The sequence below is a fragment of the Corylus avellana genome, chromosome 4, assembly GCF_965113065.1.
Source record: "Corylus avellana chromosome 4, dhCorAvel1.hap1.2, whole genome shotgun sequence".
Taxonomy (NCBI): Eukaryota; Viridiplantae; Streptophyta; class Magnoliopsida; order Fagales; family Betulaceae; genus Corylus; species Corylus avellana.
Window position 1 is genome coordinate 27563783 of NC_142493.1, and position 20189 is coordinate 27583971.

Consider the following 20189-nt stretch of genomic DNA (forward strand, 5'->3'; position numbering starts at 1 on the left):
AATCCACTTAATCCCCTCAAACTATCATCCCAATGACAATTTACCCTATAAACTATCAATTGCAATAATTTACCCCACAAACTACCAAAACAATGACATTGTACCCCAAATTTTAACAAAATGAAGAAATTACCTTTACTAAAATAAAACAAAATAAAATGCTAAAATTTAATTTTTTTTTCAAAATTTTAAGGGTATTGTTGTCTTATTAAAAATTCTATAGGGGTAATTTCATCATTTTGTTAGCATTGGGGGGCATTGTCATTATTTTGGTAGTTTAAAACTTTAAAAGGTAAATTGTCGCAATTGATAATTTGAAGAGTAAATTATTATTGGGATGATAGTTTGTGGGGATTAAGTCGACTTTACTCTTTTTTAAAATTCACGTGATAATTCAAATAATATTTTTCTTTAATAATTGGGAGGCAAAAACAAGATTCGACTAGGGATTTGGATTTAACGCGTTGACGGTGGAGTCAAGGTAAAGCTTGGGAGATGTAGCCCTTAATCAAAGGGGTCAAAGTCAGTTAATTAAACTAATTTTCTTAATCAAGAATCGGTGATTGCACTGAAACCCATACAAAAAAAAATAGCGTGGAATAGAATCAAAAATCAAAATTTTATCTTATTCTAAGAGGAATCATAGTTGGGCAAGTGTATTTCTCAGTTAAAATAAAGAAGAAATAAGTTGTTTTCACACCTGTAATATGAAAAAGGAGACGTGGGCAGCGGCGGCAGTGGCGACGGAATGTCGGCCCGGCCCACCCAAGCTCTTAAATTATTATTTTTTACATGGGCTGGCCAGTTCAATCATTTTAAAAAATAAATTCATCAGTGAATTTTTTTTTTTTTTTTTTAAGCAATTGTCTGATTGTTGGAACATATATGTGAATTAATCCATTAGGAAAAAGAAACGAGCTTCATGTGAACATAGCACCAAATTGTTGAATAGGGTTTTTCTTTTTCCTCGGGATAGTGCATGGCTAGGGCCCTCTCGAGACCTTATGATTTTCTTTTTTCTCGAGATAGTGTTTTTTGGGTGGATTCTTAGTCGTAGGTGGATATTAATTTTTAAAAATTAAATGAGAGAGATAAGTGTCATTTTTTTATTTTTGTCTTTTTTTTTTAAAAAAAATAATATTTATTTAAGGCTAGAAAAAAAAAAATACCATGAGAACACCTAATAGGACTTGAAAAATCAAAGTCATACACCAACATCAATTCAGTGAATTGACGTCCACTTTGAGTTCTTTTCCTTGTGCAATTAGATCAAAGCCCAAAAGGGTAATAATTAGTTTGAAAATGGACCTATACGGAAAATAAACTAGGTCCAATGAATTTAGGATACTTGTTATCTCATGATTTGTTCTAAGTTACCATTAACTACAACTTATTTAACTAAAAAGTTATAATCGCACTTTTAGTATTTATTTTGATTAATCAGGAGCTCTCTTTAGTTGTTATAATTGCATTTGACCATTCCATGAAATATCCACAGTGAAATTAAAGCCAAAATAAATTTATTGTTTTTTTTTTTTCATTGTCTCTTAATCTTTGACTCCCCGATTTAATATCTTGATAATTTTCATACTCTTAAAATCATATTTCAGGTAATAACCCCTTACTAAAAGACTCAAGCCCGAGATTTAGAGTAATCAATTTTCATTAAATTTATCTTAACGGGTGTGTTCCTATCTCTTTGGTTTCAATCAAAGTGATTATGAATTCCATTTTGAGTAGTGCTCCCACAATGCTATATGTGATGACCCAACACATCATAATTTTAACCATAAAATGTCTCACTCTTAAATGCATCAAAGTAACCTATACTTTACATTTGCGTTCACATTCGTTCCAAAATTGAGAGCCAGTGCTATAAGCAATTGCGGGTTCAAGTTATTTGATTGACAACATATCAATCAAAATTAAGTCTCAAAGTGATTATGAATTTCATTTTGAGGAGTAGTATTCCTACAATGTTATATGTGACCTTCCAACACATCAAAATTTTAACCATGAAAGATTTAACTCATAAATGCATCAAAGTGACATATACTTTATATTTGAGTTCACATTCCTATTAGAATTGAGAGTCAATATTATAAGTAATCACGTGTTCAAGTTATTCGATTGACAATAGTTTATAAAGTAAAAACCCGCATGGTCCAGTTTTGCATTATAATCACACAAACATATCAATCAAAAAGTATCAACTTCAATAACAACCTGATATGAACTGTTCATTTTAAATGAACAATCTTAATAATGCATGTAAGTATTACATGAAATGAAATATCGATCCATTATTAGGATAACATTAAGATAAGAAGTATAGACCTCTATTGGTCTCCTCCTTTCTTTTATTTTTGGTAAAAAGAAAAGGCAAAAAAAAGCAGTTCAATACCAATTCCATATGATATAAAAAAAGATTTGATTTGTATTTTTCTAATAGATGGATATTATTATTATTATTATTATTATTATTTTTAAAAAGAAACTAATCCTTATTTTTCTCACCCAATTTTTATTTTTATTTTATAAAAAAAAAACAACGCAAGAAAAACGCCCAACATATCAAATCCATAAAGAAAAAGTTGGGTAGGGAAAAAGATGGGTACCCGTATTATAGTGGAGATGAGCCAACCCAAAGAAAAATAAGAATATTCACATGATCACATATCTAGAAGAACTAGGGGAGTCCAACAGTCTTCCACATTCTCCTAAATTTCCACAATCTCATGTGGGGGCCATGGATTTTACCTTTCAAGATTACATGATTAGTCGTCAGACTGATAACCACAAAATGTGGACCGTCTGATGGGGACATCAACCAAGTGGGTAGACAGCATAGGAAGCCATCTCACCCCAATTTGTGAAGACTGGTGGGGCCGTGGGGGCATGCCTATGATCATAGCTAAATGCCCCACTTCCTGTTTTTGGTCTTCTCTTCCAACTGAAATTGACCTAAAATGTGGTCGTTATAATTTTGATAAATATAAATCCATTTTTTTTTTCCCTTTATTCATCTTAAAATATTTTGAAATTGTTATATTTACTTGTTTAATCAAAATGTTTATCATTTGAGATAGAACAAAAATAGTATTTTATCATGAGCCTTATAAAAAATAAAAAATAAAAAAAATACAAGATTATGTACACAATACCAAAAAACATATCTCTAGATTCTATTTAACAAGTAATCGTGGTCAAACAAAAAACATTTTTAGCATTTTTCGGTGTTTGATACCGTGAAAAATTATGGTCAAATCAAAAACATTTTCGGTTAATTAGAAAACATTTTTTAATTTTTGTAAAATGATTTTTCTTTTTTAAAATTGTAAACTATTTTATGAGTTTGAACTTCTCATTTTTTTTTTTTTTTTGACATGTCTGCATAAGAAGGGGAGGGTGATTCGAATTAGTAACCTCTGCTTCATGAGACGTAGTCTCAGCCGATTGAGCTACCTTTTGGAGATTGAACTTCTCCTTCTTAAATAACTGGAGTTTAGGGTTGAATCATTATTAAAAGTGGTCGACTTTTTCACAGCCGCTCAATTTCTGTACCAGCCAAATGCCGAAATTTATATATATATATATATATATATATATATAAAACATTTTGTTGAAATTTTTTTGATACTGCATCTTCATTCCACCAATTGAAATTCTTTGTACAATGATAACAACTTTAGGGCATCATTGATTCACGACAGTATATTCTGCATCTTTTGAGAAAAAGAAAATAAAAAACCAAAGAAGAAGAAAGATAACTTTTTAAACAATTCAATTATTTTTGTTGTCTTTTTCTTTTTAGCATTGATTTAAAAACAAAACATTCATCTTTTCTATCACCTAAAAAATAGTATGAAATTATTTTATATAAATATTTTAAAAGCATTTGATGCGGTAAAGTATGAAATAATTCATGCTAACATGAATCTGTGGAATCTAAAAATAATTCGTTGACTACTTGGCGGCAAGATTAGAGGTAGAGAGGGTATGACTGGGCAACACCAGAGAGGCCGGGTGTACTGATGGTTACAGGGGAGGACAAACCAAAGCAGCAATCCATGTAAAGAAAATCCCAAAATTTTCTCAAGAAAATCATCTCTCTCACTCTCAAAAGTTGACAGTTTTTTCTTAACTTTTTCAAGCACTAAAAAAGAGAGAAACTTATACATAGCCCTCCACTCACAGAGAGAGAGAGAGAGAGAGAGAGAGAGAGAGTCGGCCATAACAGACCAAATGGCACATTAGAGAGAGAGAGAGAGAGAGAGGGAATGGAAGCAGGCTTGTCGGCCATTAGAGCTTCAACGGAGAGCTCTCGCCCATCCCTTTGAGCCCACCTGAAGACCCTTCACGAATCACGACACAAATCGAGACTGTAGCATAAAGTCTCGGCTTTGCAACTTTTTTTAATAGAATAATAACAAGGAAATCTCTCTCGGATTCATTGCACTTTGAGTTCCCGGGCTGAAAAGCCGCAAAAAGGGCTGGAGATTTTTCGGATTCTCTTTACAACTGTTAGTTATTTAAAAAAAAAAAAAAAAAAAAAAAATTGGGTCAAAATCTTGGCCTGTGGATTGAGGATCCCCACCATTTGTGAGAAAAAAAAGCGAACTGGGTTTGTTTGTTTTTGCCCTTTGATTCATGAATTCCACGGTATTCAGTTTGTCATCGCAAGAGGGAATGTGTTGGCAGTGGTGGACGTGCTGCTTTTATCATCTTTTGTTTGATGAGTGATTATGGGCTCTGAGAGGTATGTTTTATATTCTCTTATCTTTGTTGGGATTTTTCAATTTTGAGAAGTGATTTTTCGGTGGTTTTGTAACGACCTGGCTTCTTTGGATGATTGAATTTCTGGGTTTTTGTTGGAAATGTTATTTGGTTTGTTAAGTTTCTGAATTTTGACTTCTTGTGTACTTTCACTTGATGGGGCTATCAGTGTTTCGTTTGTCTTTTAATTGCTCTTAGGTTGGTCTTTTGGTTCTTTTGGATGATTGAATTGAATTTATGGCTCCATTTCTCAATTATCCGTCTGTTGAGTTATTTGAATGCAGAATTTGAGTACACTTTCATATAATTGATCTATCACTCTTTTGTATGTGTGCTTGAATTTTGTACCCCGAGGATGGCTTGTCAAAGGCTGGTTCATGACTCCATTGACATTCTGTTGTCATTTTCAAAATCCAATTACCTTCTTGTAATTGTGAAATGTGATTATTTTTTTTTGTTAATGCTATGGTATGCAATCTGAAGCAGTTATGCACGTGCAGGTGTTAGTTATCTACTTCTGTCATAGTTTTGATCAAGTGGAGGGCCATAAAATGTCAGGGAATATCAATTCAAGGAGCATTCTGGGATTGAGGTTTGTCAGTTTCCTGTTTGTTACTTCTATACTTGTTTCTTCTTCAGAGGGGTTGAATTCGGAGGGGTTCTACCTCCTAGACCTGAAATATAGTCTTCGTGATCAATCTAACCTTTTGAAAAGTTGGAATCCCAATGATCAAACACCATGTGGATGGTCTCGTGTGAATTGCTCTTATGGCAATCATCCGGTTGTATTCTCGCTGGACTTAAATTCAATGAATCTTTCAGGAATCCTGAGCCCTAGCATTGGTGGTTTGGTCCATCTGAAAAAGCTTGATCTTGCTCGTAATGGATTAACTGGAGAAATACCTAGGGAGATTGGAAACTGTTCCGCGTTGGAATCTCTTTCTTTGAATAATAATCAGTTTGTTGGGCAAATTCCTGCTGAGTTGGGGAAGCTGTCTTATTTAAGAAGCTTGAATATATGCAACAATAAAATCTCTGGTCCTATTCCAGAGGAGTTCGGAAATTTGTCTGCGTTAGTTGATTTTGTGGCATATACCAACAATCTAACAGGCTCGTTGCCTCGTTCCATTGGGAATCTTAAGAGTCTAACTACATTTAGGGCTGGGCAAAATGCTATTTCTGGTAGCATACCGGCCGAAATAAGTAGATGTGAGAACTTAAAATATCTTGGTCTTGCCGAAAATAGGTTACAAGGGGAAATACCAAAGGAGATTGGGATGCTTGGGAGGTTGACAGATCTGAAAATAGAGACTAACCAGCTTTCAGGGTTTATCCCCAAGGAACTCGGGAACTGTACGAGCCTTCAGACTCTTGCTTTGTATGATAATGTTCTAGTGGGATATATACCTAAGGAGATTGGGAACCTCAAATCTTTAAGGAATTTGTACCTCTATAGGAATAAGTTGAATGGAACAATTCCGAGTGAGATCGGGAATCTTTCTTTGGCATTAGAAATTGATTTCTCGGAGAACTATTTGATAGGTGACATCCCCTCTGAGTTCAGCAAGATAACAAACCTTAGCTTACTATTCCTTTTCGAGAACCAGCTTAGAGGTCTTATACCGAATGAGCTCACTACCTTGAGGAACTTGACAAAGCTTGACCTATCAATTAATTTTCTCCAAGGTCCCATTCCTTTCGGGTTTCAGAATTTGAGTAACTTGACCCAGTTACAGCTTTTTGATAATCTCTTGATTGGTGGCATTCCTCAGGAGCTTGGTCTTCATAGCCAACTTTGGGTGGTAGATTTCTCAGTTAACCAGCTATCAGGAAGAATACCTCCTGATCTTTGCCGACATTCTAGACTGGCTTTGTTGAATCTGGAATCTAATAAGCTGTATGGAAATATCCCAGCTGGGGTATTGAACTGTCAATCATTGGCCATACTTCGGCTGGTTGGAAACAGGCTTACTGGGAATTTTCCAATAGAGTTGTGCAAATTGGTGAACCTTACTGCTGTTGAGTTGGATCAAAACAGGTTTGGTGGTCCAATTCCTCCAGAAATTGGAAGCTGCCAGAAGCTGCAGAGACTTCATATTGCACACAATAACTTTACGTCAGAGTTGCCCAAGGAAATAGGAAGTCTGTCTCAATTGGTGACTTTTAATATTTCATCAAACTTGCTCACGGGACAGATTCCACCTGAAATTGTTAACTGCAAGATGCTTCAACGACTTGATCTCAGTGAAAATAGTTTTACAGATGCATTACCAAATGAGCTTGGAATCCTTTCACAGTTGGAGCTTCTCAGATTATCAGAAAATAATTTCTCCGGAAACATACCTTCCACACTGGGAAAACTCTCCCGTTTGACAGAGTTGCAGATGGGCGGCAACTCATTTTCTGGTGAAATACCTCGTGAGTTGGGTTCCCTTTCAAGCTTGCAGATTGCATTGAATCTCAGTTATAATATTCTCACTGGGAGAATACCACCAGAGCTTGGAAATCTTAATTTACTGGTATACCTCCTCCTCAACAATAATCAATTGAGTGGTGAAATTCCCAGAACATTTGGAAACTTGTCGAGTTTGTTGGGGTGCAATTTCTCATACAATAACCTTACTGGACCTATACCTTATGAATCACTGTTTCAGAGCATGACCATCAGCAGCTACATTGGGAACGAAGGGCTTTGTGGTGGCCCTCTGAAAGCTTGCGGTGGAGATTCATCTTCTCCCATAAAAAGTTATGATGCTCCTCGGGGTAAAATCATTACAGCAATTGCAGCTGCTGTAGGTGGGGTTTCTCTCATTCTGATTGTGATTATTTTATATTTCATGAGACGTCCAGCAGAGACAGTTCCTTCCTTGCAGGATAAAGAGATTCAATCTCCAGATTCAGATATCTACTTTCCTCCAAAAGAGGGTTTCACTTTCCAAGATCTGGTTGAGGCCACGAACAATTTTCATGACAGCTATGTTGTTGGAAAGGGAGCTTGTGGAACAGTTTATAAAGCAGTTATGCCTTCTGGACCGACTATTGCTGTTAAGAAGCTAGCATCTAACAGGGAGGGGAACAACATCGAGAACAGTTTTCGGGCTGAGATTTCAACTCTTGGGAAGATTAGGCATCGCAATATTGTGAAGCTATATGGTTTTTGCCATCACCAGGACTCCAATCTGCTTCTCTATGAGTATTTGGCTAGGGGCAGCTTGGGTGAAATGCTTCATGGGGATTCTTGTAGTTTGGAATGGCCAACTCGGTTCACAGTTGCTCTTGGAGCAGCTGAAGGTCTTGCTTATTTACATCATGATTGCAAACCAAGGATTATTCATCGTGATATAAAGTCCAATAATATTCTAATTGATGATAGCTTTGAAGCCCATGTTGGTGACTTTGGTTTGGCAAAAGTAGTTGACATGCCTCAATCTAAATCAGTGTCAGCAGTTGCAGGATCGTATGGCTACATTGCTCCTGGTAAGCTTCCTTTCAAACCCTTTTAGACTCGCTACAAATACTGTCTGATTATTTTTAGTTTATAAGAATATTTCTGATAAAAGGAGTTGTTGGTATAAGCATTTAGTTATCTGTCCTAGTCATCATAGGGCATCTTTGATTCATGTAATATGACACTTTCATAGTGACATATAGAAAAAGCAATACTAATCAAGTTTGGCTCTGAGGCAATCTCTCTCTCTCTCTCTCGCTCTCTCTCTCTCTCTCACACACACACACACACACACACACACACACACATGTATTGCTTAATTAAGTCATACTTTTCGGGTATTACAATGTGGAGAATTAATTACTTCTAAATGATTGAAATATTTACTTTCTTCATGCAGAATATGCATACACTATGAAGGTTACAGAAAAATGTGACATCTACAGCTATGGGGTTGTTCTATTGGAGTTGCTGACTGGGAAAACTCCTGTACAACCACTAGATCACGGGGGTGATCTTGTCACATGGGTGAGAAACTATATTCGGCATCATTCCTTGACATCTGGGATACTTGACCCCAGATTGAATCATGAAGAAAAAAGTACGGTCGATCACATGCTTACTGTCTTAAAAATTGCTTTGATGTGCACAAGTATGTCCCCTTTGGACCGACCCTCAATGCGACAAGTTGTCGTAATGCTGATGGAGTCTAATGAGTGAGAAGGGAACTTTACTGTCTCACAATTATGACCTTCCCTGAAAGTTGATGCCTCCTGTAAGTAAGTGACTGTTTCAAGTTTCTATTAACTGAAATGATTTTTCAGTGCTGATTCTTCCTCGTATTTTTTGAAACAGCAAAAAATATACTCTCTTGTACATTTTTTTGGTAAAAAAAATTATCATTACTGGATTTCTGCTTTCAGTTTATGGGGTTTTGACGTTTCTCTCAAATACTGTATTTCCTTTTGCAATTGATACAGTATGATCACTCAGGTGTACAGCTGTTCCACTATTCTATGTGTATGTTAAAGCTTCTCAAGTTAATTAATTAGTTAAAAGATGACTATCTTTATATTTAAGTATATAACACTTCCAAGGACGTGAATAATTTATTTCTGATTATGGTGAAGAACACCTTTACATCTGACATAATGTTCTAAAATGACCTGTGTATACTTCTGAAATCTGATGGGGGGGGATTGTGCATGACTTGATACACATAATGAAGAATAGCTTTGGCCTAGTCATAGATGGTATACAAGATTCATAGAATTGGTTGTTCTGTTTCGATAACTACAAGTCAAATTAGGAGTTAAAATGTTTAACAAATTTGGGAAGATGTATTTTCAAGCACTTCAAGTTAAAATAATTTTTGAATCCTTAATTGTGATATATTGTTTCTCCTGTCACTGTTTCAATGTATGAGATTATCTATAGTACTACTAAGTGATGTGAGGTTTTGGTTTGCCATAGGGCAAGGGTTTATCTCCTGGTCTTAGACCTGAGGAGGAGGGTCGGGAAACATAGGAGAAGTAGAGAGAAGAGGGGATTAACATAATGGCTCCCCCTCCCAAACTCACAACAAAGCCAAAGTAATGAACTGGCGTCCCCGAGAAGGTTTCTTGAATTCGGGAGTGGGTGATATAGAGTATGTCTCCAATCAAAAAAGAGAATCATTGAAGGGGTCAATAAGGGAGTGGGTGGTGAAGGCACTGTGCAAGAGGAGGGAAGCAAGAGGGGGGATAAGGGTAGTACTACTAGTAGGGGTAAAAAGTTGGGCGGTTAATGCCCGCTAACTGCTAACTATACTAACCGTTAATCACTAACCGCTTTTGAAGACGGTTAGCAAAAATCGCTAACCGCCTAGGCGATTACAGTTAGCTTTAAGTTTTTTCAAAACCGCTAACCGTTAACCGCTAATCGCCTATATATATATATATATATATATCGTTTTTGTATTTAAAATTTTAAATATATATAAAAATTTATAAACGATGTCGTATATAGTATGATATTATCGTATTACCATAGAAATGACATCGTTTTGTTTTTTTTTTTTTAATTTAAAATTTTAAAATTTTTTCTTTTAAAAAGCGGTTTGCAGTTATTAGAGTTACTAACCGCCTAGATGGTTAGCGGAGGCAGTTAGTCGATTTTACTAACCGCCTAAGCGGTTATGGTTAACGATTTTAACCAATAACTGCTAATAGTAACCGCCTTTTACCACTAGGTAGTAGGTAGAAAATGAGTCGAGTATGGGGACAAGAGCAAGGAGAGCAAAACCATGATGTAATGGTGGTGGCTGGGGCCTAGACTCGCCAATCATTATGAATCTCATAAGCTGGAACTGCTGAGGACTTGGGAATTCTTGGACAGTTTGTGACATTTTCTAATTGGTTAAGGATACGCAGCCCAAAATTTTACTCATGGAAACAAAAATTTAGAGAAATAGATTCCCATATTTGAGAAGTAAGTTGGATTTTGAGAGGATGTTTGTGTAGATTGTGTAGGGTTAGTGGGAGCCTAGCACTCCTATGGAAAGAAGAAGTTGAGTTGGAGATTCAAAAATATTCTATCTGACACATCAATGCGGTGGTTAAAAATGTAGGGATGGATTTTCAATGAAAATTCACAGGATTCTAAGGAAATCTAGAGGCAACATAGAAAGAGGAAGGGCGGTGCCATGGGTGTGTGTAGCTGATAGACAAATGGAGGTATTTCAAGAAGCGGTGGAAGAGTGTCAACTAAGTGAATTAGGATTCAACGGGTCAAAGTTCACTTGTAATAATCGAATGGACCACAATTTTACGAAGAGAGACTTGACAGAGCGGTAGCTAACTTAGGATGGTGTGAAAAATATGGGGTAGTTGAAGTTATGGTTTTGGCAGCAAGAAGTTATGATCATTGCCCAATCCTAGTCACTTATGGGAATGGTGGAAGATTTATTTAGAAGAAGAAGGAGAAGTTTTAAATCTAAAGCTAGCTAAATAACAAATATTGTGCCAGAGTCGTAAAGGCAACTTGGAGGGCGGAGGACTAATGTGGAGACAAGTTGAGCAATGTTTAGAGGAGATTGAAGAGCTGCAAACAGCAACTCATCGCTTGGAGCAAAATACGTGTGGTGGGTGGAGTTGATGCTAAAAAAATAAATTAAAACAAGTAGAGGCATTACAAGGGGGGAAGTGTCAAAGTTGGTGGGATTGATTAAGCAACTTCGAAGGGAGATTGATGACATTTTGGAGAAAGAAGATATGAATTGGAAACAAAGTGCAAAAGAGAATTGGCTTCAGAATGGAGACAGGAACACAAAGTTTTACCATATGTGTGCAAATCAGAGACGAAGAGTAAACTATATCAGCCATGTGGTTGATGAAAGGGGAAACTGGTGCACAACTTCAGATGAAGTTTGTAGAGCGTTCATTGAATATTACCATCATTTTTTTCTCTACATTGGAGGTGCATGCTGCTCAATAAATGAATGAGCAGTTGATGAAGGAGTTCATTGCGGTGGAAGTCAATTGGGCTTTATTTCCGATATCTCCGGTAAAGGCCCCAGGACTCAATGGTTATGCAGCATGTTTCTACCATAAATATTGGGCAATTGTAGGCAATGAGGTACGTCAATTCTATCAATGTCACACACATTGCACTTATTCCAAAAGTCAAACAACCCTCCAAAGTTACTGATTTTAAACCTATCAGTTTGTGTAATGTCTTGTATAAAATAGTGTCCAAGACTCTAAGGTACTAGCAAATAGACTAAAAAAAATTCTTCCCCACATTATTACTCAAATCAAAGTATGTTCATATCTGGGAGACTCATTACAGATATTTTTTACCTGCTTATGAAACCCTACATATTATGAGAAAAAATTTACAACTATAGAGAAAAAAAATTATTTAGGTCTCCCAAGAAATGTAAACTATTTTCTAAAGATAAATAAAAATATATTTTTCTTAATTTCCCTTTTATTTTATTTGAAAATTAGGGATATCTTTTCAGTATCTTGATGCTTTGGAAAAAATAAATAGAGTGCTCCAATTTGGATTTAAGCACATCTTTTTAACTTGCTTGACCTTTTGAGAAGAATAAGTTTAGAAAGTCATATATTCGGATTTTTTTTTTGATAAGTAATGAAGTTTATATTATTAAAAAGTGTAAGGTGCCCCTAAGTACATAGATAGTATACACAAGAGGCTCCAAACGAGCAAGAAACCCAAACGAAACAGCAAGACTACCCACAAAACCAAACACCCAACAAGCCCTGAAAATCAAAATCCTCAAAACAACAGAGCTTGACACCCCCCAAGGCACTCATCGCTAGAAAGTGTGAGTCTTACTTTTCCCCGGCCTAGAGGATGCTCCCTTAACATCATAGTTGATGGAGCACTCTAGGTTCCTAAGCTCCTTTCTACCCTTAATCTTTTGAGGGGTAACCTTTAAGGTGACATCGATCCCATCACACAAATCCTAGTCCAAATGGGTGGAAATCCCCCAAAGGGTAAGGAAAATCTCCTTCATCCCCACCCCAACAATCATCGTCTTCCCCACCCTAGAAATTTCCGTCCTCTTTTCCATCCAACAACTCCAAAGAAGCCGCACCAAAAGGGACAAGCGGGGCACAAAACGACGACATTGCCTTAGTGATCAAGCTATTGTCCATACACAAAAATATGCTATCCCTCATCTTGCGGTTATAGCATTGCACGAGTTTAGAAGTCAGCAAAGACGGGAGCCCTAAATCAAAAGCCCGAAGCCTTTTAGTATCAAATACTTGAAGCCTTTTAGTCACGACACCCACAGCAACCTCCAACCTAGGAAGCCCTCTCGGAACCAACCCAATAGGAATGGAAGGAGGATGGGTCAAATATGAAGCTTCCTTGCTTGGACCCCCAACGACCGGCGGAAGCACAGGGCTAAGAAAACCACACCGAAGAAGATTCTTCGCCGGCTTAGGGTTCCTTCCATCACTGGGCCGATCCACCACAGAGGAAGAAGTCGAAATCTGAGATTCTAGTGTTATCTAGAAGAAAGTTGACGACAATCTAACACCATCAGCACCAATTCAAAAAATAATAATATGAAGAGGAAGTTAGGCTATCTGGCCTTGAAACTAGATACAAGCAATGCTTATGACAAAGTTGATTGGGGGTTTTTTGGGAGGGAGTCATGAGGAAGTTAGGGTTTGATAATAGATGGATACAATTGATTATATAGTGTATCAACTCATTGTCTTATTATATCCTCATTAATGGTGAGCCAAATGGTAGGATTAGTCCTACAAGAGGTCTAAGATAAGGGGATCTGCTATCTCCATATATGTTTATTCTATGTGCAGAGACACTTAGCTCGCTTCTTCAGCAGGCTGAAAGGTCTGGCGATCAAACTGGGTCCCAATTTTAGAAGAAGTATGAGGTTAAATTATTATTATTAATTTTTTTTGCAAATGACAGTCTCTTTTTTGCAAGGCGAATTCCATTGAGTGGAGTAGGCTACAACTATTATTAAATATCTATGAGAAAGCTTTGGGGAAAAAGTTGAATAAGGAGAAGATGCCTATTTTCTTTAGCAGAAATACTAGTGCGAAACCAAAAGATAGATCCTTCTTGTTTCAAGGGCACAATCTACTAAGAGCTATGATAAATACCTGGGTTTGTCAGCGATGTTAGGAAAGTCCAAAATTAGGATGTTCAAGAGTATTAAAGACAGAATTTGGAGTAGGATGAGTAATTGGAAGATGAAATTTTTGTCGCAAGTAGGGAAAGTGATCCTATTGAAAGCAATAATTCAAGCATTCTCACTTACAGTACGACTGTACGAGTGTCTTCAAGTTACCTAAAGGTTTATGTATAAATATTAATTATGATGGAGAAATTCTAGCGGGGACAATGGGAACAAGAGTCCAAGATCCATCGGATGAATTGGTCTAAAATGGGGACTTCAAAATGTCAGGGGGGGATTGGGTTTCGTGATTTAGAATGTTTCAATAAGGCATTCTTGGCGAAGCAATGTTGGTGAATACTTTAGATTCTAGATTCTTTGGCTGTCAAGATGTTAAAGGTAAACAATTACCTAAGCGGTTCTATCCTGGATGCAAAGTTGGGTTATAGACCTTACGCATGGAGGAGTATTTGGACAGCTCGTGACTTATTCAAGGAGGGACTTATTTGGAGAGTTGGGGATGGGGAGAAAGTTAAAATATGGAAAGATAGATGGATCCCTAAACCAACATGTTACTTAGTACAATTGCCAAAAAGGGTCTTAAATGAAGAAGCAGTAGTGACAAATCTTATTGATAAGGATACAAGGTGGTGGAATATACCCTTGATCAAAGAGGTGTCTGAGGAGGATGAAGTAACAGCAATTTGTCAAATTCCAATTAGTTCCTATAATGGTAGAGACCAACAAATATGGAGGTATACAGAAAATGAGGGGTCCACATTGAAAAATGCCTATCATTTAGAGATGGCGATGGTTGCAAGTGGTAATGGGGAATGCTCATATGTTATTGGGGAAGGTAGTGTCTGAAAGGGATATGGCAATTGAATGCTCCCAATGCAATGAAGGTATTTATGTGGAGGGCTTGTAATAATGCTTTGCCAATGAAAGCAAATATGGCAAAAAGAAAAGTAGTCTTGGATCCTCTATGCTCTATTTGTTGTTTAGAGGTGGAAACTATGGGTCATATTTTATGGAGTTGTGTTGTCGCACGAGATACATGGGGTATGTGTGGTCGGAGGTTACAAAAAAGTTGAAAGGAAGATGAGGAGTTTATTCATGTTGTGGAGGATCCGCAACATAAATTGGAAAATGATGAATTTGAATTAATTATGGTTGTGGCAAGAAACCTTTGATTCAGGAGGAACTCTTTGTTTCATGGGGGAAACTTTAGCCATCCTACTATTTGCTTCTGTTAGGCGGAATGAAAGACGAGAAGGTGGTAATCATGCAAACCAAACTTGGAAAGCCTTTACACGAGGTTTTGTGAAGGTAAATTGGGATGCAAGTTGCAGGCATGGATAAGAACAAAAAGATGGGTATAGGTTTGATTGTAAGAAATTATGTGGGAGAGGTGTTGGCTACTTCGATGGCTCCCAAACCATACATCACTGATCTAGTTGTTGCAGAGACTATGGTGGCTTTGGCAGCTGCAGTGTTTACTAGAGATGTGGGGTTACAAAAGATGGAGTTAGAAAGTGATGCTCTTCAGGTTGTGCAGGCACTTGTTGAGAGAGGGAATGAATTGAAGATGCTAGGGTTGTCTTGAGCGGTTTGTAGGTTTGGCAAGTGAATCATGTTAGAAGGGAGGCAAATGGAGTTGCTCACAGGCTAGCTAAAGAAGCGCTTCTATATGGAGGAAGCTCCTCTTTGTATTATTGATATTGTATCTGTTGAACGCTGTGTTCATGCTCATCTTTATTAATGAAAGATTATTAGCTTGTTTTCAAAAAAATAAAATAAAAACGGTGATGCAGGACAGAGCCTGGTCTTTGAAATTTCAGCACTAGAAATTGGACATTTGAGAGAGAGAGTTTGATCTAGATAAAGGGTTATGGTTTGATTGGGGATTGGCGGTAAAGAATACTGGTACTGAGAATGAAATTAGGGCTTTTATAAGTATATGTGAATGTTTTCATGTCTGAATTGGTTCAGTGAATCAGTTTGGCTGCGATGGTGAAAATAGAAGAGAGAGAATCCTAAATAAAGAAATATGAGGGTGGAAGAGAAACCAGTATGAGAACGGAAAGTTGTCTAAGTTTTTGGCATGCCAATAACCTAGGTTTTGGGCTTCCAAATTGATTGCGTCTTCTGTAATACTCCACTTGGGAAAACATATAGCTATTGTCTGGATGTTGATTTCAGAAACATTGAATGCAGGTTTATTGTAGTATGATTTGAGTCAGCATACTTGCATACAGCAGGTAAAATCACCAAGTTACCGGAGGCATATGAGGAGAAGAGAATCACAAAGTGACTTGTATATTAGAATCATTGTAAATGCCTTCTGTAAGTTTGGCCTGAGCTAGCTTAGATTACCTACAAACTGCTTGTATGTGTGATGTTCAGATAAAATAATAGCATAAAAAACAATCTGATAGCGAAATGGAAGTTTCGTCGTTAGTTAATTAGGTTAACCAAAAGCTGCTATCTGTGTTTAAAAAGTGAGGCTCTTCTTTTGTTTCCGTTCTGTCATTTTGTCTTTGTCAACCTTTCTTTCTAAACACAGATATGTCAACCTTCTGTTGAAATATTCTTTACAGTGGCTAGCAAGAAGGCCAGAATCAAATTTCTTCAACCCTGTTCAGAGAAGCCCAACCTCAATATATATATATATATATATATATGCATGCACAGAAGAAGAAGAAGAAGAAGAAAAAGAGACTTTAATATTTATTCTTATTGATGCGTATAAAAGGAAGGAGGGGTTGTTTGTTGTATCATTGTTATTGAAGCTTTAGGCCTTCCCATTAATTTATTTATAAGAAACAGTTGATGATCATGGTGGAGAACATTCGTAGCAAATATCATACTGATGGGTCTTGTAATTGAACATGCATGGACGTTTCTCTGTTATGCTCCACACACAAGTGTCACAATGAGCCTGATCCCTGCCGGCAATGTAGATACTGAAATAATGGAATTGACTTGGCCATGAAAAGGTGCAATAGAACTCCGTCGTGCCCCAAAAGTTTGGTCTGAACTGGAATTTATACTCGTCTTTGTACGAGATTATGTGAACGCCCAGGTCGTCATCCTTCAACTGACAACGTATTACCAGGTCCTCTGCAACTCCCACGTTGTTAAAGATGCGTACGAGTGCTTTGTGTTGAAAAAACCCGGCATCGCTCACAGAAATATGCAGCACAAGAAACAGCTGTGCAACCAACTAAACATGTTTAATGTTTGTATTCTCTGCAGATACTTCTTCTTCTTCTTCTTCTTCTTCTTCTGGCGGGGGATCAGTTATAAAGCAAGCAATACATGTGGGGAGATGGAGAGGTGCATTAATCTAATGTTATTTTGGGTTGGATTCTTTGAATGATTCATCAATACTGGAAAAGGAAACAAATCAACAATGGAGGGGGATTTAAAGAAGGGGAAACTATTCTCGTTTGGCTATTTAATTAGGCTTATAAATTGAAGTAATCCTGACGAACGTTACAACTTACTGTGATAAATGGTTGTAACAATTTTGGAAAGAAGTTGATGGCCTTTGTTTTCCAAGGTTAATTAGAATATTAATTAAGGTGCATCAAGTTTTGTTTTATATGTCAATTAAGAACGTTGGGGACATTAATTATAATTAGGAATAAGATTTATATGTTAAGCGAAATAGAGATGAATTATTTAAATTTTTTAAATGATAGGACAATATATTTACCATAAAAGTAACATATACACAGTAGGTCCGTAGGGTTGTGCAACGTCATCATATACTCTAACACTTGGAATAGTGAAAGTATTGATTAAATTATTAAATTCATTTTTTTTTTTTTTTTTGTTACTTAGGCTTTTTTTATAAGTAGTGATTTAATATAGTATTAGAACAGATGTCATGAGTTTTAATCATTTATCTATCATTCACATCCCATTTTAAGTAGATATTCTGTGTTAAATTAATATTTTTCTATTAGCTTAAGCTTGACCCTAAAATGTACTCTTAATATACATCATATAATTCCACTTACTAATAAGATCATCCTAGGAGATTGGAATCAAATTAGCAAGATGGGTCTTTATTTCATTGCTTTTTCTATAGGAAGTTCCAAAGACTAGCCCTATAGTTAATGCTGAGCCAGCTTCAACGGCCATTAATCTAGAATCTAATGGATCCAAGCCTAAGGACACATACATTGGTAAGGGTAGCTGATAGAGTCAAGGTTTGATTCTAAAACCTTTGGCTATAATACCATGTTAAATTACCAGTTATCCTAAAAGCTTAAGTTGAGAAGAAGAGGTAAATTATTACCTTAACAATCCTGACCGGGAATGGAATCGAGAGGAAACTGCGAGGGACAATCATCGTGTGTTCTAAGGATAGAGAAAAGGACTCAGGTTCTTTACAACCATTATGTTCATGACATGTCCTTGATTTTGATTTTATAGCTGTCTTTGATTTTGTAATATGGTTTAGCCCGAGAATGAAATATTAAACAGTGGGGAAAAAAAAGATCTATTTTATTACATGCTTTTAATTTGATTATTGAGCCATTGATCTTGTACTCAGCCCTTAGCAGTGCAACTCCTATTCTCAACAGGTAGATCAATTAGATGGAGATCACTCCTCATAAGGCGAAAGTCACTAAATTGAACCCCCCCTGATCCCCTTGCAGACATGTAAAAAAAAAAAAAATGCAACTCCTCTTCCATATTGCTTTTCTCATATTCTATATTATGGCATGCTGCAACTCATAGCAAGTACTATACTTGGTATATACGTGGCAGCCAGAGTGGGCTCTAACTTGGGGTAATGTGATCTTTCTACAAATTTAAGAGACATATATCATACAAATATAAAGTTATGGCATTGGCACCACAGAATTTATTATTATTAGTCATATATAATCACAGAAACAAATAGCAAATAGCAAATAGAACCAAATACACTTGTGCAGACGGCCGGGTGCCTGTCTATGACAAAAAGCTCCACAGCAATCAATCAGTTTGCCATACTTCTTCTCTTGACCAATGAGAATTATCCAAGCTGAGATAGAATCCATCATCCTTTACCTGCCAATAGATATCCTTTTGAATCCCATCTCTACTGGGCTCAAACGCATGCCAGGAAGCAAAGTAATTTCCCCATTCAGCTTCGCAGAAATGTAAATCATTTTCTACTGCAGTAAACTGGTAAACGTCGCCCGCTTTCAGCGTGTGCTGTCCGAGATGCTTGCTTGTACGTTGCGACGAGCATTCAATCTTCACCGGTTCTGAGTTCGCCGGCAATTTGTCGGTGACATGAATGGTGGGAAACGCTGCAGATGCTAGCGTACTGATGAAAGTCGACGCAAGGACAAGGCACAGAAAGCGGCTCCAAGTTGTCATTTCTGTGAATATTATGGTGGCTCCTGTGAATTAATGTGCATGAAACATGTATAAATATGTCAGTGTCGACTAAAAATACCTTAATCTAAACACCCCAAAAATAGATTATCTCCTCAGATATAGCATTAAAAGCCTCTTGTCCCCAAAGGGTATTAAAGTTCTTTGAACATAGCGTTAGAAGGTTGAAGGTTCCTAAGAGAAAGAGAGATCATCATTAAAAATAGTATTTTTCTAAAAATGATGAAACAAAATCATTAACTATTATTATAAGTCAGGGACTCAGGCTGTAATATGCCTTAAATATATTTTGTTATTTCGCCACGGTCATAGTGAATTAAGAAAAAAAAAAAAAAAAAAAAAAAAGTAAAAGGTTCTTGACCTTCAATATTTGCTTCCCATACCAAGAAGAAAATTTTATTTTGATTTTAGTGTCTATTAATTATGAAACGAGAAGAATGCTTTTGAATAATTTTTTTTTTCAATATTTTCATTATCTACAAGAAAAATTTATTATATTATTTTATATAAAAACAAAAAAAAACAGAAGACCTCATTTAGACTGTTTAACTTAAGTTCCGCCAATTGACCACATTGAAACACAAATGTTGGTCATAAATTACTAATTATGTGATACTAGTTGGAGAAAATTATAGATAATCATATATATCGGGAAAAGTGGAGGATCAATTGACCAGATTGAAACACAAATTTTTAAAAGATAAGGGGAAAATGCATTTTACCTCCTGAACTATTCACCTATTTGTACTTTGACCTCAAATGTTTAAAAAGTGATACTTAACTCTCAAACTTCCAAATTATTGCAATTTGACCATTCTGACTTTTTTTTTCTTCCTAAAATACCCCCATCCCAAGTTTTTTTTTAAAAAATTAAAAAATTAAGGGGTGGCCGACCACCCC

The 20189-nt window shown here is 36.4% G+C and overlaps 2 protein-coding genes across 4 annotated transcripts; one reads left to right on the forward strand and one right to left on the reverse strand.

The window, feature by feature from the left end:
* Positions 1-4014: 4014 nt before the first annotated feature.
* On the forward strand, positions 4015-16709 carry LOC132177453 (uncharacterized). Of its 3 annotated transcripts, none has more exons than XR_009439763.2 (4): positions 4015-4759; positions 5277-8253; positions 8625-9003; positions 16487-16709. XR_009439763.2 is itself a non-coding variant. In XM_059589786.2 (3 exons), the coding sequence occupies exons 2-3, from the start codon at positions 5328-5330 to the stop codon at positions 8942-8944; spliced, it is 3246 nt and encodes a 1081-aa protein (XP_059445769.2). In that variant the 5' UTR covers positions 4015-4759; positions 5277-5327; the 3' UTR covers positions 8945-9457. The 3 variants fall into 3 exon arrangements, 1 of the variants encoding a protein (XP_059445769.2); XR_009439764.2 differs by having other exon boundaries at positions 8625-8999; XM_059589786.2 differs by lacking the exon at positions 16487-16709 and having other exon boundaries at positions 8625-9457.
* A 13-nt stretch (positions 16710-16722) lies between these two features.
* Positions 16723-19271, reverse strand: LOC148586554 (Plant self-incompatibility protein S1 family). The gene is made up of 2 exons (XM_088515688.1): positions 18957-19271; positions 16723-17100 (listed from the first exon to the last, which is right to left on the reverse strand). Exons 1-2 carry the CDS (start codon positions 19269-19271, stop codon positions 16723-16725), a joined length of 693 nt encoding a protein of 230 aa, XP_088371814.1.
* Between the last annotated feature and the right edge of the window lie 918 nt (positions 19272-20189).

Coding starts and splice junctions, on each gene's coding strand:
- LOC148586554 (XM_088515688.1), bottom strand. CDS start 19,271: ATGACAACTTGGAGCCGCTTTCTGTGCCTTGTCCTTGCGTCGACTTTC. Junction 17,101..18,956: donor AAAAGGATATCTATTGGCAG/GTAAAGGATGAT, acceptor TTGGTTGCACAG/CTGTTTCTTGTGCTGCATAT.
- LOC132177453 (XM_059589786.2), top strand. CDS start 5,328: ATGTCAGGGAATATCAATTCAAGGAGCATTCTGGGATTGAGGTTTGTC. Junction 8,254..8,624: donor GTATGGCTACATTGCTCCTG/GTAAGCTTCCTT, acceptor TTCTTCATGCAG/AATATGCATACACTATGAAG.